We start from the raw sequence: 24733 nt of genomic DNA on the forward strand, positions 1-24733 counted from the left end.
AATTTAAATCATCTCTAGATTACTTATAATGCCTAATACAATGTAAATGCTATGTAAATAGTTGTTATACTGTACTGTATAGGAAATATGACAAGAAAAAAAGTCTGTACATGTTCAGTACAGATGCAATTTTACTTTAATTTTTTTTATCCATGGTTGGGTAAATCTATGGATGTGGAACCTGTGGAACAGAGAGCTCTCTGTATTTTCCTCCAGATGATAGGAACAGAAGACTTTTTGAGGTCAAGGCATGATGGGAGAGGTCTCAGAACCAGTCTTAAGAGAATAGAGGTATTACTGAGATAGTGACTTTGTTCTAAGTTTCACTCCAATATAATGATTGTTACTGAGTCAAAGGTCCTCGCAAACCCTGTAACAAGGTCTAAAATTCTGGAACTAATATACATTTGATCAAAAAATTAAAAAGAAATGTAGTGGTGTCACCTAAAACACCTTTTAAAATAATTCAGTTTATAGAATTCTTTTCTAGTTATATTTCACACTAGTAACTGAATTAAGTCACATGACAATGAGAAAAAATACGTATACTTAAAATAAGTTAAATAATAGTTTTCACATAAAGTAATATTTCTTCTATGATTCACTTTCATTTCACTTTAGAAAAAAATGTACATAAATTTAATAAACATTCCAAATTAAGGGCTGGTCAGTTAGCTCAGTTAGAGCACAGCTTTGTAACCAAGGTTAAGGGCTTTGATCCCCATACCAGCAGACCACCAAAAAAAAGGGAGGGGGGGCAAATATTCCATATTAATTTAAAGTAGGAATTCCCAGTTTTTGTCTAACAAAATATTTTAATGTCATAAAAATCTACTTAAAAATGGCTGGAATGGAGTGGTTACTGATAAATACCAACATTTATTCAACATATTTGGAAAAAAAAGCACTACACAGTATCCTGTAAAGCAGGTCACTCCCTTAAACGCTGGGGGAGTCGGAAAGTGGAGGATAAAAGTTAAGAGCAAAAACACAATTAAAAAGCAACTTTCTATTTTTATATTGGTTTCAAAGGTCTCAGGTAAAAACCTGTAGCTTTAACCAACCCCCTTTGCCATTGTCCTCTGTGTTTTCTTTATATCTCACTTGCTCATATTCATCCAACAGTTCAATGCCCCTCTGTCGACCACAGGCAGGTACTAAAACCACCATAGAAGGCTGGATGAATATGAGCAAGTCAGACTGTAAAGAAAAAATTTGGCAAATAATAGTATGACCGAGGTAACACATGTGGTTGCACATGGCCATCGAGATAACTGACACTTTTTGATAACATGATTTTTAAGGATTTGTGTTTGACACACACAGGCTGAACTATAACAATTCCAATCCATACACTACATATTCTATAATATTAAGTCTGAAATTAATGCAGAGCACTTCAATTAAATGTGGTACATCAATACCACTAGATGCTACATTGTTTGATTTAAAACCCTGGTTTATTTATCATTTAACTAAAATTCAGGAATGATTTGCTCAGACAGTTTACATCTGCTGAACCTATTCTGTCTGTTTCTTGGACCCACAAACTGAAAACCACAGGAATGTTATAGGAAAGACACCTACAAAATTAAAAAAAAAAAAAAAATCAAGATTCTACATCTTGATTATTTTTTTTAAATTACTAATTGCCTGCAAAACTAGCTCAGCACAATTTCAAAACAATTATAAAAAGAAATGAGGTTGCTTATGAAGGCTATAGCTTTGGTGCCAACTCAGAACCAAACTTCAGATCTGTAGGTGATCCAGACCTTAACAGTTTGCTCATGCCTGATGTTCACATTTATTTGCAGGGCTTTATGGCTACAGCATACTCTTCACTCATTGCACACATGACAGACACCTAGAAGGAAAAAATGCAGGCAAAAGTTATTCAGAAGGCAACACATATAGAAGATATATTTAGTTTATCATTTGTGGATATTTTGTACATGTTGACTTTGGAAAGGGGTATTCCAGAACAAATAATCTACTTTCATTACTGTTTTCTAAAGTAAAATTTCTCAAACTGTGGTAAGACAACTTCCAGGAAACAGGGAGAATAAGAGCTATCAATGCTTCAACACTTGACTAGATGTTCTACTTCTGAAAGTTGTAACACAGACAGAGTCTCCTTTATTCTTTAGCACTCCTTCAGCATCCTTCCTTATCCTTACGAATAGCTTGGATGCAGGTCTTCAAAACAAATCTGGGATTGATCAGTGTCTATCTAGCAAAAAATGAACTTTGATACTTTCTTTGGAAATGGGTCTCTAAGGGTATCATGGAAAAACTGCCTTACAGCAATCCTTTTTAACATTTTAGCAGTATTTTTAAACTACATGTCATATATATAGCATTTTATACTAACTAGTTTAAGTCCAAAATTTTTATTAAATGTTTTTAAAAAAACAATCTTCCCATAGGTCTTTACCTGTACATCTTCACCTGCATTGTATTTTCCTTCTATTTCTTTGCCTAGTTCACCTTCTGGCAGTTTAAGATCTTCACGAACTTCACCAGTTTCTGTCAGCAGGGAAAGGTAACCATCCTGAATGCATATCAGCTATTAGAAGAAATTATATCATTTGCACTGATTAGATTACAGCTGCTCCTCTGTAATGTTTACATAATTAAACGGCAATCCATATTAATTTGTATTAGTACATAATAATACATTAATATATTCTTGGTGTTTCAAATGCTAAAAATACAAAAATGTAAAATATGTACAGAATAGAAGTGTAAGTTCACTCCTCCCTGTACCCCCTTGCCCAACCTCTGCATTATTAAACAGTTTAGGTTTCTTTACAGTGTATCCTGAAGTATTAACATTTTTGTACAAAATACAAATATAGTTGCTTTTTTAAAAAAGGGACAATACAGGTATTTTTTAGCAAGTTGTTTTCACCTAATAATATGTATTAGAAATCTTCCCAAACCAGAAAATATGGACCTTAGTATGTTTAACCACTACACAACTACATGGATATACTGTAACTGATTTAACTATTTTACCATTAATAGGCATAAAAGTTTCAATTTTTCATTATTACAAACAAGGCATTTTATAATTTGATGATGAGCAAAGTTAAGTGGAAAATTTTTGGTTTCCAACTCACTGCTAACAGATTTTTTTTTAAAGAACAAACGCCAGTGAATTTTTTTTTTTTTTTTAAAGATGACCAGTAAGGAGATCTCAACCCTTGACTTGGTGTTGTCAGTACCACACTCACCCAGTGAGCTAACTGGCCGTCCCTATATGGGATCCAAACCTGTGGCCTTGGTGTTATTAGCACCACAGTCTCCCGAGTGAGCCACGGGCCGGCCCAAACACCAGCTTATTGATGACATTAATGAGACAAACCCAGTCATCAGCCTAACTTGCATAAAAGCACAGTTTTGATATAACTGATTTTTTTTTATTAGAGGAATGAGGAAACAGCCACCCCCACTCATTTATTCTAAAAGCATGTACACCATCAGTGTACCTAGAATTCTAACTGGTTTTATAAATGGCAGTCATCCGTAATACCAGCTGCTAACATATACAAAAGGAGTCAAAGACATAGTCCTTGACCCCCTTTAACCACTGTGATATAATCTACACGTACCATTGAGATAGAAGTTCTAGAGTTTCAGAGCTCTACTCTATGTACACCATCTACTAAATCTGGCTAAGGCTTTCCACAGAAGCTCCACCTACCACAGAAGATTTGAGTTTTTACACGTCTAAAATCTCAGAAACAAAAAACACTTCTACAGAGCAACAACAAACACTTTTCATTAACCTCTTAGTCACTGAAAAATTTGTGAGGTGGTTGTTAGAAGAGTAGGGAGGAACAAGGAAGTTGATGTAGAAGTGTAATTTTTAAACAATTAACCACATGCTTACTAGGTAGATCTTATTGATTTCTACTCTTTTAGCAATTCCCTGAAGTAGAACTTGTCTATTTCAAGAGTTCTTATTGCCTCTAGTGACTGAAACATAGAAGCCAAATAATATTATTGGTATTATGATAATTATTTATATAATGGTGGTATCTTATTTTTTAAGAGTTAAGAATTCATAAACTGTGGGATGAGACATATAAAGCACTTCATATCTAAAAATGTATAAACATATAAAAAGTCTAGTAAAACAATGCATTTATAAACATTAAATATCTTATTAAAATAAATTGCTATATGAAATAAAATTGAAGTTCAAAACTAAAACTAAGCTACAGAAAAATAAATTAAATAATGAGAATGAATTATTTGATGTTTTAAATTATTTATTAAAAAATCTTAAAATCTACAGAAAAGTTGCAATACTGCAATGAAATCCCATACATATCCTTTACCTAGGTTCATTTATTGCTAACTTTTAATAAGCACATATACTTCTTTTCTCTCTCTCTCTCTCTCTCTCTATATATATATATATACACATGCAATATATAAAATACATTATCATATATGCTATGGATTGCATTGTGTCTCCCAAAGCTTAATGTATTAGAAACTTAATCCCCACTGTGACAGTATTAAGAGGGTGGAAAATCCTATTATGGTAATTGAAAAGTGGGGCCTTGAAGTGATTAGATTGTTAAGAACTGTGCCCTCATGAATGGATTGATCCATTCATGGAGTATTGGGCATGGTTCTGATAGCTATAAAAGGACAGCAAGTAAGGTTAGCTCTCTTGCTCAGCCCATTTGCCATGTGATAACCTGTGTCATTGTAGAGTCACCACCAAGAACAAGGCCTTCACCAGATGTTTCCTAGACTTTGGACTTCCCAGCCCCTGAAACTGTAAGCAATAAATATTGTTTCTTACAAATTACCCAGTTTCAGGCATTCTATTATAAGCAACAGAAATGGAATAATACAATATACATTTTTATTTTTACTGAACCATTTGAAATTAGTCTCAAAGATCATGACTTTTCAGCAATGAATATTTCAGTGTGTTTTTCCCAAGTACAAGGACATACTCTTATATAACCACAGTTTATTTTTCAAAATCAGGAGATTTAATATCAATAGCCCATTATTCAATATATAGCCCATATTCAAATTTGCCAATTATCCTAATATTGTCTTTGATAGCAAAGACAATATTATGCCCTAACTCCAGGATCATACCTTGTATTTATGTGGCTGTCATATCAGTTTAGTCTCTTCTAATTTGGAATAGTTCCCTCACCCTTTGTCTTTCATGACATTGGCATTTTTGAAGAGTACAGGTTCAATGTTTTATAGAAATATTCCTCAGTTTGGGTTTGTCTCACTGTTTTCTCATGATTCAGGTAATGCATTTCAGGGAAGAATACTATATTAATGATCTGTCCTCAGAGTATCATATCAGGAGACAAATGATGTCCATTTGTCCTATTACTGGTGATGTTAACTTTGATCACTTGGCTAACATAGTATCTGCCAGATTCTTCACCTTTGCAATTTACAATCTTAAATCATAATAATAAAAAAAGCCAATGGTGTCACATCAAGTCTCAAGCATATTTTTGTGCACATTTTTCCATCTTCTCTCAAAGCCCTCTCTGACTCTATAGAATTGGAATGTAGTAAAGAGACCATTATAAGCCAATTCTAAATATTTCCTCCTTATCCTTCACCTTTAAACAAACCTACTAATTTGATAACTTTTCAATGTTTTGGAATAATTTGTTTTGTTTTGTTAATATCAAGCAGGGAGACAGCAGAAAACTTGTAATAGAGGTGTTAGGCATGTGGTGACGTACCAGGCGCCGACCAGTATATGAGATTATACTAGTACGAAAATGTGGTATTTTATTTCCTGCTAAAAGAATCTAGGGCATCTTGGAAAAATGAATTATTCCAGGTCCAGAGCAGGAAGTGTACAGGATGAACCTGGAGCAAACTGTTATACTAGAAAGCAAGAAGCTATCAAAGACTGTTAATTAATTAGGCCTCTGTCAAAGGGACTCAGGTGCTAACTTGAACAGGCTCCCACTGGCCAAATATAAAACAATTTGAGAATCAATAAGGATAATAACTACAATGGATTGAAACATAATCCATTTATTTATTTATTTATTTTTCTAACCAGTAAGGGGATCGCAACCCTTAGCAAGGGTGTTGTCTGCACCACGCTCAGCCAGTGATCACACAGGCCATCCCTATATAGGATCCGAACCTGTGGCCTTGGCACTACCAGCGCCGCACTCTCCAGAGTGAGCCACGGGGCTGGCCCAAAACATAATCCATTTAAATACACCAGTTCAAAGTGAAAAAAATATTTCATTGGTCATCTTCAGTAGATGCTAAGAACCAACTTATTTTGAAAACTGGTAATTAGAGTAAAAGAATCAAACAGTTATACTGCCTTTCCTAAATACAGACACACACACACACACACACAGTACATATATTGTACCTCAAGGTAAACAAACAAACAAGAAAGTTTCTTTTTGTAGAAGTACTCTGGCTAAAAAAAAGGAGGAATGCCAGGTCATTATTTTGTCTCCCCTAAAAAATTAACGGATTGAGGCAATGATCACATATTTGATAATATCACAAAAAGAGAAACAATCAGACTTATTTACTGATGGTTGCACAGAATATCACCTATGGAATAATCTTATTTAAAAAAGAAACAAGAAGAAAATAAAAACCCAAACAATTTGATCAAGCCTCTACACCTTACTACCAAGTTTTAGGAAATGCCAAGGGACAGAGGAACACGTTAAATAACAAGGAAATGCAGTTAGCAAAATCCAGAGAGTGGGAAAGTCTAAAGAATAAATGATTCAGTCTCTTCATCAAAAAATTGCAGAGAAAGGGAGAGAAAGAGACACCAAGAGCACATGTGAGAGAGAACCTAAAGATTAAAAAAGATTTAAGAGATACATCAACTAATCTCATTGTGTGGAGGCCCTGATTTAGACAAACTATAAAACAAAAACAACCATCACATCCAGAAAAAAAAAAAAAGACAATTAGGAAAATGTAGATACTGATGGGATATTTGATGATATTAAGCAATTAATTTTTTTTAGGCTTGATAGTTTGTATTTTTGTTTTGTTCTTATCTTTTAGAGATGCGTAACCAAATACTTGCAAATGAAGTGATACAATATCTGGGATTAGCTCTAAAAAATATCAAGTGGTAGAGAATATAGGAAGAAAAAATAGGTGTAGGGTATAGATGAAACAAGATAGGCCATGTACTGATAATTGTGGAAGCTAGGTAATGGGTACATGGGATTCATGATACTTTGAAAATTTCCACAATAAAAAGTAAAACAGAAAAATGCCATGGTATATCAGAATTCTAGAAAGAGCACTGTAACCAGTAAATGCTGGGAGGCACAGTAAGCTAAAGAAGCAAAGCATGAACTAAAAGGAGAGTGTGGGGAGAGTTAGTGACTACAGATTCTGTCCATAATGTAGTCAGAATGAGAAAGAACACTGAAAAGGAGAAATTATAGAAAAACTTTTTCTTGCCTGCATTTGTATTATTGGGATACAACAGAAGGCTGGAGAAGGTATATCATCACTACAGGCACCTTCTAGGTCCTAATTACTGAATTTAATTTTGTTTCTCAGTCTATTTCAAAACAACCAGACTTGCTTAGGTAATATCTATTCCTTTCTACTTCTTCCTTCTTTTCCCCCAGTACTTAATTAGTACTCAAGCTACTTAATTCCTTAGAGCTACTGGTCCCTGGTAGAGACTGAATATTTGATGATGATTATTGTATTATACAACCTAAGCAAATAACACCATCATCAACTGGGATGTTATCTGACCCACCAAGCCATGAATTTGGGTATGCACAGCAGCACTCCATCATCAGGTGGAAGTAGCATATATAAGATCAACTTGAGCAGGTCCTAAAGGCACAAAGAAGTTGTATGAGAAGAGGCTCAGATGCACAAAAACACCTTCTCCTACCATGTTGACACTTCTCCCTCGACTCATACCAATGACTTGATGGGGAGTCCCCTATGAGCAACTGTTTGAGAAAGAAAAAAATTCCAAAACATTTTATGATGGTTATACATTATATGATGACACCATTCACAGGTGTCCCTGAAAGACAGTAAGGGATGTGAAGAACTTCAAGCACTGGACTTGAAAGAAGAGAGAACCAGAGGTGTGCATGTACACTGATTATGGGCAATGGCTAAGCATTTGGCTGGAAGGTCAAGGGCACTAAAAAAACAAGATAGGAAAATTGCTGACAATAAGGTGGTATGTGGTATGTGGTATGTGGATGAACCTCTCCAAATAATTAGAGAATGTGTCCATATAAATGCTCACCAAAAGGCACCTGCTACAGATGAGGTTCTAAATAATTACTGGGTGGACAAGATGATTTTCTCTGTGAATGCCATTCAGCTTCTCTTTGCTGTCTCCTCAGTCCTTACTCAATGGGCTCAATGACACAGGCTTTCTCTCACCAAGGCTGATCTGACTACAGCCACTACTGAGAACCTCACAGAAGAGACCAATACAGAGTCCCTGATATGGCACCATTTCCCAAGGAACAGCTAGCCACTTGATAACACTGTACCCCTTCCATCATAAAAGAGGCAGTGATTTGTCCTTATTGGAATAGATTCTTACTCTACATACGGATTTGCATGTCTGGCTTGCAGTGCTTCTGCTAAAATCCCCTCTAGATTTACAGAATGCCTCATTCCTGATACAGTACCTCACATGGCATCACTTCTGACTAAAAACCCCATTTTACAGGCAAAATAACGAGACAATGGGACAATGCCCAGGGAATTCACTGGTTTGTGTATCCCATCATTGCAAAACAGCTTGCAATGGATTGGCCTATTGATGACCCATTTATGGCACCTGCCGGGTGATACTTTGTTGGCCTGAGGTGCTGTTTTACAGGTTTCAATATATACTAATATACTGTGCTACATATTTTTCCCATTGGTAGAATACACAGGTCTAGGAACCAAAGACAGTGGCTCTTCTCACTATTACCTTTAATGATCCTGTAGCAAAATATTTGCTTCTTGTCCCTGCAATACTGGCCTCTGCTGGTTTAGAGGTTTTCTATTCTCAAAGAAAGACTGCTTCCACCAGGGAACACAAGGATTCCACAGATGGGTAAAAAAAGATTTTAATTAGAGAGCGGGACGTCTGGCTTCCGAGCGGGTATCCTAGTAGCACTAGCGACGAAAGAGCGAATTAAAAATGGGTGATGTTGAGAAAGGCAAGAAGATTTTTGTTCAGAAGTGTGCCCAGTGCCACACCGTGGAAAAGGGAGGCAAGCACAAGACTGGGCCCAATCTCCATGGTCTGTTTGGGCGGAAGACAGGTCAGGCACCTGGATTCTCTTACACAGATGCCAACAAGAACAAAGGCATCACCTGGGGAGAGGACACACTCATGGAGTATTTGGAGAATCCCAAGAAGTACATCCCTGGAACAAAAATGATCTTCGCTGGCATTAAGAAGAAGGCAGAAAGAGCAGATTTGATAGCTTATCTCAAAAAAGCTTCTAATGAGTAATAGTTGGCCACTGCCTTATTTATTACAAAATGGAAATGTCTCATGACTTTTTATGTGTACCATAATTTAGTTGATCTCATACACCAGAATTTAGATCATGAGTGACTGACAAAATATTTTTGTTGGACAGTCCTGATTTAAGTAAGACTGGTTTGTGGTAAATATAATAGGTTTTTTGAATTTTGATAGTAATTCCAGTCCAGTAAATACTATCACTGTTTTCCCCTTCTAAAGACATGATTGGACTTGATTAGTAGTGTTCAACTTTTCACAAAGATGGTGAATGCCATCTCAGAACCTATTGGAGATTGGTTTTATATCTAGATTTATAACTGATTATATGAATAAATTTAAATACTGGAGAAAAAAAAAAAAGATTTTAAGCTCAAGGAATTCATAGCATCATTATTTTGTTTGTTACTGTTTTAAGTTGCAACAATAAAATTCAACTCACATATCTCAACATCCAAAAGACATAACACTTATTTGAAGAATATACCAGGACTTAATAGTCATAGTTTTGGCAATTCACCAATAATCCAATGGTCCACAATATGTACTTTATGTGTCCTGTAGTAATTAGTTTTCCTTCTGGAAGATAATCTTCGAATGACAGATAATACTTTAGTGAATGCAGAAAAGGCATTTACCTTGTAGTGGGGTGCACAGCAATGCCTTTCTAAAGATATATGATTCAAGACAGTACTGGAATCTGAATAAGCATTTCTATATTCAAGAATTTGGTGATTCTCTCAGGTGTCTGGATGTATTTGTATTTTATACCATCACTGAGCCCCCCAGACAATTACAACTAACTTTTGGGAGAAGTAATGGAAAATTAGCATTTCTAATCCAAGTTAATCATGGAATGGAAGAGTGAGGAGACAATTTTTTTTTATTCCGAACTTATTTTAAAATACATAAAATTAAAACTATAAATATTAATACATTTCTTTTCCTAAATAAAGATTTAGCTTTTAATTGTTATAATGAACAGATATACATATTTCACCTTAGCCGATTGCCAAACTAGCACTTGAAATATTGAATTCAGCAAATATTGAATTCAGCAAATAAAAAGGACTACTTGTAGCCAAATAAGAAGGAATTTAATCAAGGCACTTGGATAGGTGAGTGAAGATCAGCATAGCACAATAAATATTAACTGGAAAAGCTTACAGAAATAATTTTTTTAAATGAACAGAAATAAGTATTCTATGCTAACCTGATAATTAGGATGTAAACATTGAGTACTACTATGCCAGGCATTGTTAACACTTAGAACAATGCCTGGCATAGTAGTACTCAAAGTGTTAACTAATTAAGCCCAAAATGATCCCATGAGGAGTTTAATATTCACATCCCAATTTTATAAATAAAGAACTGGAGGCAAGAGAGGTTAAGTAACTTGCCAACTGATTTCACATAGCTAGTAAGTGCCAAAGTAGGGATTTAGACCCAGACTGTCTGGCTTGAATCATCCTCTTATCCACTGTACAGTATGGACTAGATACCAAGGGCTGGGACTACAGTGAATTAAGTGAGACACCTGTCTTAGGTGTAAAACTTAGGAAAGCACCAAAAAAGCCTCAGTGATCAAATAAATATTTTAATGTAATATTTAAAAAAATTAGATTTAATGCAAAAATTCCATGATGAACAAAATATCAAAATTTTAAATAAAGACAGGATCAGAATCACTGATTTCTCCTTTTGTCTTAGGCTCCTATATGGCGTGGCATTGTTACTAGTCCTGTCTTTGTTTAACATTTTGTGCCTGAAGCAAGGGCCTAACACACCTCATTCACCTCACCCTTGTCTGGGTCCTACTATATACCAAAATAAAATCCAAACCAAATTTTTCCTTTATGTTAAATCTTGAGCTTTACTCCATAATTGGCTAATTTGATCACAGTAGTAATTATCTAAACTGCTGATACCATTTTTCTGAAACATACGACTGGCAAAAGCATTCTATATTGAATGAATACTACTGAATATAATAAATATTGAATATTCAAAGCATTCACATTTTAGAATGAAAAGAGAAAATCATTTTTGGCAAAAGAGAATTCTATGCTCAGCCTTAGTCTGCTTCACTAACCTTACCACATTAACTAATCGCATATACATGTAACAAATATTTACTGAGCACCTCCTATGTCCGTCTAAATTTGGTGCTCCAACAATAATGAAATGATTAAATGGAACTTTTATAAAGGAAAAGGAAGATCAGAACAAAACTTTCTGGTACATATCTACTCATGGGGTACTTATAGGGTACATTTTCTCATTTAATCCTCACATTATCTCTATTTTGTAGATGGGAAGGCTGAGGCTCAGAAAGGTTGGGTAACTTGTCCATGATCATCCAGCTAGAAAGTGGCAGAACTAGGTCCAAACCTAGAACTACCTAACTAAAAAAAACCACTTGCTGTTATACTAAGGCAATTCAAATTTCTACAAAGACTCCAAAACAATCTAGAAAACATTTATGATAACTGGGAAAGTGAGAATATAAAACTGCTTACTAGATTAAAACTACATAAAAATATATTTGCATGTGAACAAAGAATAAGAGGAAATCACTGGATAATTGCAGTTGTTAGCAACATTCTTTAAAATTTATATAATAAAATAAAAGGTATAGAAAGAAATCAGTTTAAGTTGAATAAAACAAATCTTAAGTGTCAAATTTGTACTTTTCACATGTAAAAATGAACAGGAAAGAGTTCAGTATATGGTATGCTTAATTCAGAAGTTGAAGACTTTTAACAAAAGGTTTAATTAGGATTAATCTGAGCTTCCACATCCTATGAGGTCAACTGTTTGGTTACCATTAATACTCCAAACAACCAAATGCTATCATTAAACATGGCCTATCCAAATGTATAATTGGAACTAAAACTTAAACTCTATACATATAACTTAACAAAAGGCCATAGCATGGTCACTGAAAAACCAATTACATAGTTTTTGTATTTTTTCATCATATTCAGTGATCATGTACTTTATCTTTTATGTTTATGGCTTTCAACTTATATTTATGGTTTTCAACTTATTTCCCTAACTCACATTTACTAATACAAAAACTTGGTTGACAGGAACATGAATTCCAATAGTTTTTTGAAAGTGTTAGGTCTGATCAGTGAAAAAAAAAAAAAAAAAAAATCCAGGAGAGAGTTATCTAAATTCTACAGCAGAGAGAACAGTAATTTTATTAAACATTGGACTTAGTCACAATATTCAGTTACTTGGTCTGAGGAGCACTGAGTTCAACTTTTTTTAAATGCAAGAATATTAGAAATTGCAAACTAGCAATAATCTTAGATAAGGTATGTGTTAAGCATCTCTATTTCTCCAATTTCTAAGATAGGTGGTGCCTAATAACTACTCAAGTTTTGTCAAATGACAACTGATAATAGAATGTATTTGTACCTTTAAGAAACAAGCAACGTTGTAAAGGAAATTAGTACTTACTTGATAATCATTTCTCTTAATATTTGGAACATCCATGTTGTGAGTAGAAGGGCAGATATCTTCATACTTTTTGCCAGTGAAAATATCAATTCCAACAAGGTGAACCTAACAGAGGAGAACAGGAAACCTGTTTAATCTTTGCCAAGTATATCACTCATTACATACACAAGAGCACAATACCAACGCTGATTATGGCAGATTCTCCTCCTTCCAAGGTCATTTAATTTTACTGTCTTAAAAAAAAAATGCAGTGGTCACAGAATCGAGACGGGTAAACAACTAAACAGTATCATGACATGTCAAGACCGAATATAATATATGGTCCAGTAATTCAATTACCAGAATACATAAGAAAAATGAAGTTAGGTTTCTCAGAACTGTTAGAACAGATTTTCTCATCTGCAAACTGAATAGATCTTCTAGGCCACTAGGATTCAGGAAAGTTTCAGTTCTCACTTAATGAAACATTATAATAGGGCTCAAGAAGGGAATGCTACTTAAGCATTCAAAGTAATAGCTGATCACCCAGTAATTGTGAGAAGAAAAAAAATGTGCTTATTACAAAACTTTTAAGTATAGGAACCTCATGATCTGTGATGGAATACAAACGATCAAAATCCCAACGCTGAAGCAAAGATTGATCTGAAAGGCACTTACCTTGGCATGCCCGTGCTTTCCAGTTTTGGAAGTTGACATCTCTACTATTTTACATGGTCGTCCTTTGAGCACCACGAAGCCGTTTTTGCGCAGGGCCGAGCACTGCATAGGGTAAGTGCTGGAAGCCCCAGCATCTCCAGTAGTGAAGTCGATTTCGTCAGCCATGGTGGGCGAGGGAGAGGGTTTCCGAGGGAACTACGCACAAAGTTTGTATGCTTTTTAATAACGGGCATACAGGCAGAAAAACGTCTCACTTCGGACAGGTTACGTGCCAAGCATCTTGGATCTGTTATTTTTGCATTTATAAAACACCCAACCAAGATTAGTAGGCACTTTCTGACTCATGCCTCTACAAACTTTTCCAGCCATTGGTGGGGAGGTGGGGAGTGAAGTCACAGAGGAGCTCGCTGGGGTTGGGGGACACATGCCTTGGGCGCTCACCCACTCTGAAGGCAGCAAGTCATGGCCCCCACTGCCCCGCCTCAGAAGAAGCGGGCGACCTTCCCGCGCCGCGCGGCCCTCCGCCACCGCCCGGATCCCCACTGCAGGGGGCCCAGCCCAGGCCGCACATCCCCGCGAAGGATGGGGGATACGAGACCTAGCCAGCAGCACCTGTCCCTCTGGCAGCGGGCGCTCACCCCGCCCTCCGCCCCGCAGCGCCATCGTCCCGGGGGCATAGGCGCCCCCTGCTCTGCCCGCGTCCCCGGCCCGGCCCCGCCAGGGCCTGAGCCCCAGCGGGTCCCGCGTTCGCCTCCGTTCACCCATCCATCCTTCCTCCTTTCCTCGGTCAGGGCTCAGCTCTGGCCGCCTTCCCCGGCCCTGCCTCGCCCGGATCCCAGCCCCGCCAGCTTTCCCCCAGGTGTTCACCTTTCAGCAGGGAAAGGGCGCCTTTCGCCTGCGTACCCGCGCCGTCCCCTACAGCTGCGGCGGCAGCGGCGGTGGCGACCGCGGCAGCTCCCAGAGACGAGGCGGGGCCGCCACACTTTCCGCACCCGGCCTCCCGCCCTTTCCCGCCCCCACCGCAGCCCCACTTCCGGGATAGGCCCCGGCGCGTCACAGGCACCGCCCTGCCGCGCTACCATTGGCTACCAGGTTCTAGACACCCCGCCCAGTCACATGAAGTGCGCCCTGGCAACCCCACGTGCTGCGGATTAGTGCACTTCCGGCGTGGAGAGTACTCTCGGGAGTCTGGTTGCGGAGGGTAAACTCGCTCAAGGAAACTTGCTCCCTCCAACTTTTAGGTTCGTTGCGTTTGGGTCCCAGTCGATATTAATGGGAACCAAACCACGCTCCTGGTGGCCCCTGCCCTCAGATGCCTGGCGGTTGTCACGTGACGGTCGTCAGAACTCCCGAGGCGCACGAGTTCAGCGAGTGACCCGCGTGGCAATGGAGGGAAGTTTGGGTTCGAGCTTCTGGTACAGCCTGCAGCCCTACTGGAGATTCGAACACTCGCTTGTTCCTCGAAGAAGAGCCTAGGTGCAGTATTTTATTTCTGGGCTCCGCCCTGCGGGTTCCGTGGGGGACCTTAACCACCCCATGGTGAGATTCTGGCGGCGACTGCCACCGGTTCCCTCCAGGAGTCAGCGGTGCTGCCAGGGTTGGGAACTTCTGAAACATCTGCGAACTAACAGGCAGGAGTAAAGTCACCTAATGCACTTCTCATACCAGAGGCTGTTATGGAGTTGTGGAGGCGAAGGGTGTTTAACTCCTATCATGTTGTCCTGTCCAGAAATTTCTGCCAATTCTTTCCTCCAGGCATTGGCCTTCCTTAGAATTTGGGGTTTGTCCATACTGTATTAGAGCCATTGGGTTGTCTTCACAGTCGATCTAGAGTTGACAGACTTGCATACGATTAAAAACAAAGGTTTTTAAAAGAGATGTGCTCGGCTTTTCACAGCCCATTACATTCTCCTACCTCGGAGAGGTGATCTAGGGAATTACTTCCCACTCCACACCCCATTTTATGTGGTTCTGTTATTTCGTATTGCTGCCTCCTGAATAATCCCATTTCTCACATTCCTATGTTACTCTACAGTTTACACACACAGTAGTCCCTTGGTATACATGGGGGATTGGTTCCAGAACACCACCCCCGAGATACTAAAATCCGCGGATGCTCGAGATCCTTATATAAAATGGTGTAGTATTTGCATATAACCTATGTACATCCTGTTGTATACACCACTATAATCAAGATATAGAGTATTTCTCTCATTCTAATAGTTTTCGTTTGCCTTTTTGTGGTCAGTCCTCTCCCCACCACACCCAGCACCTTTTTAGTTATGGAGAAAGTCAGAGAAAAGTTAAATAATTTGCCTCAAATCATACAGCTAGCAAGTCAGAGAGCCAAGACTAAAATCTGGCGGTTTGGCTCAAGAGTCACTGCTGTAACTACCACCATATATATCCGTTCACATATGATTTGAATATGGAATCAAGTGATTGGGCTTCATTCATTCAACGAATACAGTCGATTCTCCTAAAGTCACTGGAACACTGAATTAGCAAATACTGAAGCATTGCTCCTAGGGGAAGTACAGGGGTAGGTTCCCATGAGCCTCTGGTCACAACATTTTCATTAACTGGTCTATAGGTGACCTTGTTTCATGTGTTCCTATTTAAAGACAACTTGTTTAATGTGTGTTTCTGTTTAAAGACACCTTATTTAATATGTAGTTGATTTATTAACATGGAACTCATGGCCAACACCAGTGTAATTTATGCCTGAAGGTAGCTTATCTAACACATATTTTTTCTGAAAGGCACACCACAGCCTTCTTGTGCTTAGAAACACTAGGCAACTCTTTAGCACGATGCTTGGGGGCCATTTTAAGCAGTGAAATCACCAACAAAAAGCACAAAAACGCAAAAAAATGTGACACTGAGTAGACTGAAAAGAACACTTGTTTATAGTTTGCTAGCTGAAATAAGAAGTCAGAGCACTTACATGTTTAAGCTCAGCTAGGAAAATATTCATCAGATGGCTCAAATCTCTGTGCATGTTCACAAATTACCTTGAAAGCATGGCAACTATTGATTTGGGGGTTACAATTAAAAATTTTTTTTTTCAGTGTTTAAAAGGAAGATTTATTTGACAAGTTTCACTTAGCACAATACACCTAAAAGGAAATCACAGCACAATGAAAGATTTAAATCAAGGCCTCAGAATTTCATATAAACAAGACCAAAATCCTAAAGTATTGGTTTTGTGTCTCAAATTTTACCCATTAACTTAAAAAAAAAAAAAAAAGGCTTAAACTTACGTGCTTTACAGGTTATTAAATGAAACTAGAATTAACATGCCAAATGTCTCACTTTTAATTGTACACACAGCTCCCATATTGAATTGTACAAAAAAGCATTTCTTTCATCATGCTTCCATGATGATGATCCAAGGAACTAAATAGGCATTTCTCAAAGGAAGACATACAAATGGCCAACAGACACATGAAGAAATGCTCAACATCACTCAGCATTTGGGAAATGCAACTCAAAACCACTTTGATATACTATCTTACTCCAGTTAGGATGGCTAATATCCAGAAGACTGAGAATGATATATGCTGGAGAGGTTGTGGAGAAAAAGGAACTCTACTACACTGTTGCTGGGACTGCAAAATGGTGTGGCCTTTATGAAAACGGTATGGAGATTCCTCAAACAATTACAGATAGATGTACTATATGACCCAGCTATTCCACTGCTGGGAATATACCCAGAGAAATGGAAATCATCATGTTGAAGAGATATGTGTACTCCCATGTTTATTACAGTGCTATTTACAATAGCCAAGAGTTTGAACCAGACTAAATGCCCATCATCGATGAGTGGATGAGGAAAATATGGTATATCTACACAATGGAATACTACTATGCTATAAAAAAAAAAATGAAATACCATTAACAGCAACATGGATGGACTTAGAGAAAGTTAGATTAAGTGAAATAAGCCAGGCACAGAAAGAGAAATACCACATGTACTCACTTATTTGTGGGACCTAATAAAAATAAATATGTAAATAAATAAATATACAAACAGATAAATGGGGGGTGGGGGAAGAAGACACAACAATCACAAAAATTCTTTGAACTTATTAAGACAAGTGAACAAATATGATGTTGATGGGGGCAGGGGGAGAGGGAGGAGGGAAAAGGAAGTATTAGTAAATTAGAAGTATTTTGAAATTGGAGGTATTGGACACAAAAGTTAACTACATTGTACATTGATAAATTAAAATTTAAAAATAAGAAAATGAAAAGAAAACCCATGGAACAGGAGAACATGTTTTCAAATTGTACACTGTATCTGATAAGGGTTTTTTTTCCAGGATCTATACAGAACTCTTATAAGTCAACAATAAAAAGACAAATAACCCAATTTGAAAATGGGCAAAGGATTTGAATTAACATTTCTCCAAAGAAGACATGGAAATGGCAAATAAGCACATAAAAAGATGCTTAATACCATTACTCATTAGGGAAATGCATATCAAAAATTCAATGAGATACCACTTTACACCCAGACACAGACAATAACAAGTGTTGGCAAGGTGTGAAGAAATTGGTTGTAAGATGGTGCAGCTTCTTTGGTAGACAGTTTGGCAGTTTCTCAAAATGTTAAACATTGAGTCAGCATGTGACCTACCAGTTCTACACCTCAATATATGCCCAAGAGTATTGAAAGCTTACATCCACCCAAAAACTTGTACACTAATATTCATAACTGTATTCATAATAGTAAAAGAGTGGAAACAACCAAAATGTCAACTGATGAATGGATAAATGGAATGTGGTATTCTATAAGGGAATATTATATTCAGCAATAAAAAGAAATGAAATGAGAGATGAGACTTGAAAAATTGTACTATATAAATGGAACCAGTTACAAAAGGCAGCATCTTCTATGATTCCATCTGTGTGAAATTTTTATAATAGGCAGATCCATAGAGCAGAAAGTAGATTAGTGGTTCCAGGACCTGGGTGGAAAGAGAATGAGGAGGGACTGCTAACGGGGTGCAGGGTTTCTTTTAGGGTGATGGACATGTATGAAATTAGATAATTTGATGGTCACACAACTCTGAATATACTAAAAACCACTGAATTGTACTTTCAAAGGATGAATTTATGTTAAGTGAAGTATATCTCAATAAAGCTGTTAGTTAAAAAAAGTTAAAAAGTAAGGGTGAGCATAAATAATTTTGATATACCATAGAGAGAGCTCTATTACAAATCTATTTGTATGCTTTATATGAAAAACTACATTTGTTACCATGACTGTCATAAATACTGATACAAAGGAGATAGAGAAAATCAATATAACTCACCGTATTAACAGAAAAAAGGTGAGAAACCATATGATTATTTCAATAGATGCAGAAAAAACATTTGACAAAATTTAACACCCGTTTCTGAGAAAAACTCTTAGCAAACTAGAAATATAAAAGAACTTTTTAATTCACGAAAGGAAATCTGTGGGAAAGAACCAAACGACAACATCGTACTTAGCAGTGAAAGACTGAAGGCTTTCCCTCTGTTTATTTTCTATTGTGGCCACGACAAATTGCAACAAATTTAGTGTCTTAGAAAAATACCCATATTTAAAATTTGTATGTCAGAAGCCTGTGCACAGCATGGCTTAGTTTGTTCTCTGTTCTGGATTTCAGCAGTCCAAACGTCAAGTGTTGGCAGGGCTGTTTTTTTTTTCTGGAGGCTGTAAGAATGAATCCGCTTCCAAGCTCAGTGAGTTTGTTTGCAGATTTCAGTTCCATGCATTTGTGTACTGGGGTCTCTGTTTCCTTGCTCGTTATGAGACGTTATGAGATGGGGATTCTTCTCAGCTTGTAGAGGCCACCTGTTTTCCTTGGCTCCTGGCTCACTTCCTCCATCTTCAAAGCCAGGAATGGCAGGTCAAGTCCTTTTTATGTTTTGAATATCTTTAACCTTCCTTTCTGCATCATCTTTCTCTTGGTACTGGTGGGAAAGGTCCTGACCTAGGTAATTATGGAAATGAGTTGAATCTGTAAGGCTAAAGTCAAAAGGAACTGAATATAAGCACTGTGCTCTAGTTGATAAAGGTGAATGAAATACTTATATACAGTACAATGTGGATGAGACTTGAAAAATTGTACTATTTAAAAGGAGCCAGTTACAAAAGGCAACATCTTCTATGATTCCATCTGTGTGAAGTTTTGGTAACAGGCAAATTCACAGAGATAGAAAGTAGATTAGTGGTTGTCAGGACCTGAGTGAAGGAGAGAATGAGGAGTGACTGCTAATGAGGTACAGTATTTCATTTTGGTTTCATCCATGAAGATATGGATTAACAATTATGGTACTGCTATACATGTATACTGGAATTGAACAGTTAAGTAAATGGATAATGCAGGATAAAAGCCAGTTTTCCAATTGTTGGAGTGATTATTTACAGGTAAGGAAGGCAAGAAGACTAGAATGGTCTATGCGATAATGCGTAAGAACTGGAAACATCTGTATGAACTCATGTTTAGCTTAGTATAAGTATATATGGTTGCATACAGAAATATTTACAGATAAGTGTACTGCACAGATTAGTGTGTACACATAGTATATCCTTGCTCAGTCAGCTGAGAAGGCTTTGAAGCAACAATTTTGCAGTAGCAATGAGCAAATACAATGCCCAGATCTTGGTTTCTAATGTTATTCTCCAATCAAAGGAACGAGAGCTTCTGGGAGAAATAGCTGACTCTACAACTGGGATAGAAAACACACAAGATAAGCCAGGAATATCTTGTGGTGCAAGAATGTAAGGAAGTGCTCATCAAACAAACAAAATACCCACACCTACATTTATGGGGATATATCAAAGAGGAACAAGAGCCAAACAAAAGAACTTCCCGTGGCCAAAGCTGGAAAAATTTGAGCAACAAAATAAAGTGCACGGGGTGCTTAGTATTACTGGTCATCAAGGAAATGCAAAAGCAAAACCACATGAAAAAATGCTCTTGACCCATCAGAATGATTAAAACTAAAAAGGCTGAAAAGACCAAAGGTTGGTCAGCATGTGTAACTCCCATACATTCTTTGCTGGTGGGATTAGAAAATGGTACAACCACTTTGGAAAATGTTTGATAGTTTTTAATAAAACAAAACAATTTTAATTTTAGATTTTTAATAAAAATGAAAACATGTCTAAAAAAGGCTCATACAGGAATGTTCATAGCACCTTTACTCATAATACTAAAAACTGGGAATAATCCAAATGTCCATCAGTATTTATCTCCACTAGGTAAACAAATTGTGTTGTACTCATAAAATGGAGCACTACAGAGTGATAAAATAGAACAAACTGACAACCACAACAGGGATGAATGAAAGAAGTCATCATGCTAAGTGAAAGAAACCAGACACAAAATGGTTCATACTGTAATGTTTGAAAATAGGCAAAACTAATCTATGTAAACTTTTTTTACATTCTTTTACTTGTCACTTACTTGTGTTTGGGGGGGTTATGAATATTCATGAGATGTAAAGCTGATTGTCACACCTCATGCCCATGATATGAAGGCCAGATCCATACTGGCAGCATGCCCGTTACCACAAATTGCATTTTTACCCCGTGTCCCCCACCCAATTATCCCCAGAACCCCTCTCTCTCCCCCTCCCCCCCCCTCCACTTTGTAGCCCAAGGAATGTTCTCTCCCTCTGCAAGTCCAACACACCACTGTGGTCTTTCTTTCCTTCCTTCCTTTCTCTCTTAGCTCCCACTTATGAGTGAGCACACGTGGTATTTATCCCTTTGTGCTTTGCTTATCTCACTCAATATAAGTTTCTCCAGGCTCATCCACGGTGTTGCAAATGGGAGTATTTCATTCTTTTTTATGGCAGAGTAGTATTCCATGGTGTATATATACTACAGTTTCCTTATCCAATCATCCATCAATGGACATTTAGGTTGGTTCCATGTCTTGGCTATTGTAAACAGAGCTGTGATAAACATGGGAGTGCAGGTATCCCTTTGACATGATGATTTCCATTCCTCTGGGTATATACCCAGAAGTGGGATTGCTGGATCATATGGAAGATCTATCTGTAGTTGTCTGAGGAACCTCCGCACTGTTTTCCATAGTGGTTGTACTAATTTACAGTCCCACCAACAGTGTAGGAACGTTCTCTTTTCTCCACACTCTGGCCAGCATTTGTTATTCACTGTCTTTTTGATTATAGCCAGTCTAACTGGGTTGAGGTGGTATCTCAATGTAGTTTTAATTTGCATTTCTCTGCTGACTAGTGATGTTGAGCATTTTTTCATATACCTGTTGGTCATTTGTATGTCTGCCTTTGAAAAATCTCTATTTAGCTCCTTTGCCCATTTTTTAATTGGGTTATTTGTTTTTTTACAGTATAATTGCTTGAGTTCCTTGTATATTATAGATATTAATCCTTTGTCAGATGCATAGTTAGCAAAAATTTTCTCCCACTCTGTAGGTTGTCATTTCACTCTGTTGATTGTTTCCTTTGCTGTACAGAAACTTTTAGTTTGATATAGTCCCATTTATTCATTTTTTCTTTTGCTGCTTGCACTTTTGGGCTCATGTTCATAAAGTCTGTGCCCAGACCTAGTTGCTGAAGTATTTCACATATATTTTCCCTCAAGGTTAATCTATGTTGTAACAAATGTCAAAATTTCCTTGCTTTTTAAGGCTGAATAATATTCTTTTGTATAGTTGTCCCTCAGTATGCATGGTTGATTGGTTTTAGGACCTCCCGTGAATACCAAAATAAGGGAATGCTCAAGTTCCTGAGGTAAAATTAAACCTATGCAATCCTCCTATGTACTTTTTTGATTTTTTTTTCACAGGTGTCCAGTATGGGGACTCCCATATACTTTAAATCCCCTCTAGATTATTTACAATACTTAATGCAATGTAAAAGTTATGTAAACAGTTGTTACACTGTATGGTTTAGAGAATAATGACAGGGAAAAAGTCTGTACGCGTTCAGTACAGATGCCTTTTTTTCCACATATTTTTGATCCACGGTTGGTTAAATCTATGGATGCAGAACCTGCAGATACAGAAGGCCAACCATGTGTATATACCACATTCTGTTTATCTATTCACTCCTTGATGGAAATGTTGGTTGCTTCCACCTTTTGGCTATTGCGAACAATGCTGCTATGAATATGGATGTACAAATATCTGTTCAAGTTCCTGCTTTCACTTCTTTGGGGTATATACCCAGAAGTGGAAATACTGGATCATGTAATTCTATGTTTAATTTTTGAGAAATTGACTTACTGTTTTCCACAGTGTCTCCACCACTTCCCTTTCCCACCAGCAATGCACAGGTTCCAGTTAGCTTCATTCAAGCTAATTAACATATCCATCACCTCACATAGATACCTTTTGTGTGTGTGGTGCAAGTTTATACCCTGACCAACACCAATACCCCGTCTATGTTCCTCCTCCCCAGTACCTGGTAACTATGCTTCTATTCTCTGTTCCTGTGAGTTCCACTTTTTAGCTTCCACTTATCAGTGAGATCATGCAGTTTTTGCTTGTTTCACTTAGCATAATGTCCTTCAGGTTCATCCATGTTACAGCATGATGTCTTTCTTTTTGAAGGTGCAATGATATTCCATTGTATATGCAAAAGGTCTTCAAAAAGGTGATGGAAAGATTTGTACTATTATTTAATGTGGGATTGTAATATATGGCCTTTATTGTGTTAAGGTACATTCCTTTCATACCTAATTTGTTGAGAGGTTTTTTTTTTTATTATACAAGGATGCTTAATATTGTCAAATGAGTTTCTTTCTGAATCTATTGAGATGATTATATAATTATTGTCCTTCTTTCTGTTAATGTGGTTAAACTCTTTATTTTATTTTCATTTTTAAAAATTTTATTTGGTTGTAACACTTATTGGTTCATTTATGTTTAACCATCCTTGAATCCCAGGGATAAATCCTACTTTGTCATGATGTATGAACACTTTAATGTGCTGTTGAATTCAGTTTGCTAGTATCATTTTGAGGATTTTTGCATCCGTGGTCATCAGGGCTATTGGCCTGTAATTTTCCTTTGTGTAGTGTCCTTCTCTGGTTTTGATATCAGAATAAATCTAACCTCATAAAATGAGTTGGAAATGTTTCCTCTTCTTTGTGGAATATACTATAAAGCATATGTACCTCATAGGACCTGGTTTTCCAAAGCCTTGCAGTTTCAAATATTGACCTTGTAAGGACAGGAAATTTTCCTCAGGCTATAAGTCTCTGGTGTAAGATAAAGAATTGTGGCACAGCAGGTTGCTGGCTCAAAGACAGACTAGTTACTGATTGTTATGTAAAGATACTGAGAAAATGTTAGAGGGAGAAGGAATGTTTGTTAAGATCAAAGCTTTTGTTGATAGCCTTACTGGAATGTCATCTGGCTTGTTTCACTGAAAGTTACCAGCCTCTTTTGTTAAACTATAACCCTACCTTTGTTCTCTTCCTGTAACTTCCTGGTCTGGAAAATAAATGCAGGAAGAGAACACCAATTCAGTGTTAATTTTTCCAAGGAAGGGATCCCTCTTGCTGGAGGGTCCCGGGAAAGTTAACCACTCCAGGGCTTCTCACTGCTCAGTAGAGATGGACTTTGAGTAATCCTCTGCTTCTCTGTCACCCAGGGGAAGTGGGGTGACAAATCTGTGTGGCGCAAAGCAACACAAAGCAACACTTCTTAAATTTTTTGCAAGCATTTGAGAAAGATTGATATTAATTCTTCTTTAAATGTTTGGTAACATTCACCCATTAAGCCATCGGGTCTTGGCTTTTCTTTGATAGGAGACTTATTGCTGATTTAATAATCATTATTGGTTTGTTCAAATTTTCTATTTCTTCATGATTCATTTTTGGTAGGTTGCATGTTTCTAGAAATGTATCCATTTCTTCTAGGCTATCAAATTTGTTGGCATATTAATTGTTCATAGCAGTTTCTTATGATCCTTTTTGCTGGTAAAAGCAACAAAACACATATTCTGCACACACAGAACATTCTCCAGGATATATGATATGTCAGAACATCAAATAATTTTGAACAAACTTAAGATTGAAATGATATCAGCTATATT

General features: G+C 37.2%; 2 protein-coding genes across 2 annotated transcripts; one reads left to right on the forward strand and one right to left on the reverse strand.

The window, feature by feature from the left end:
- Window positions 1–1672: 1672 nt before the first annotated feature.
- On the reverse strand, window positions 1673–14639 carry EIF5A2 (eukaryotic translation initiation factor 5A2). Its single transcript, XM_063115224.1, has 5 exons — window positions 14513–14639; window positions 13646–13840; window positions 12989–13093; window positions 2435–2566; window positions 1673–1864 (listed from the first exon to the last, which is right to left on the reverse strand). Exons 2-5 carry the CDS (start codon window positions 13808–13810, stop codon window positions 1805–1807), a joined length of 462 nt encoding a protein of 153 aa, XP_062971294.1. The 5' UTR covers window positions 13811–13840; window positions 14513–14639; the 3' UTR covers window positions 1673–1804.
- LOC134380131 (cytochrome c, somatic) lies at window positions 9127–9864 on the forward strand. Its single transcript, XM_063099684.1, has one exon. It carries the CDS (start codon window positions 9191–9193, stop codon window positions 9506–9508), a length of 318 nt encoding a protein of 105 aa, XP_062955754.1. The 5' UTR covers window positions 9127–9190; the 3' UTR covers window positions 9509–9864.
- Window positions 14640–24733: the final 10094 nt, after the last annotated feature.

The sequence above is a fragment of the Cynocephalus volans genome, chromosome 1 (genome assembly GCF_027409185.1).
Source record: "Cynocephalus volans isolate mCynVol1 chromosome 1, mCynVol1.pri, whole genome shotgun sequence".
Taxonomy (NCBI): Eukaryota; Metazoa; Chordata; class Mammalia; order Dermoptera; family Cynocephalidae; genus Cynocephalus; species Cynocephalus volans.

Excerpts from the sequence above, each read along its gene's own strand:
- LOC134380131 (XM_063099684.1), top strand. The coding sequence starts at position 9,191 with ATGGGTGATGTTGAGAAAGGCAAGAAGATTTTTGTTCAGAAGTGTGCC.
- EIF5A2 (XM_063115224.1), bottom strand. The coding sequence starts at position 13,810 with ATGGCTGACGAAATCGACTTCACTACTGGAGATGCTGGGGCTTCCAGC. Across the intron at positions 13,094-13,645 it reads GAAAGCACGGGCATGCCAAG|GTTCACCTTGTTGGAATTGA; the intron begins GTAAGTGCCTTT and ends CTCCTCTGTTAG. Across the intron at positions 2,567-12,988 it reads TTAAGAGAAATGATTATCAA|CTGATATGCATTCAGGATGG; the intron begins GTAAGTACTAAT and ends TTCTTCTAATAG.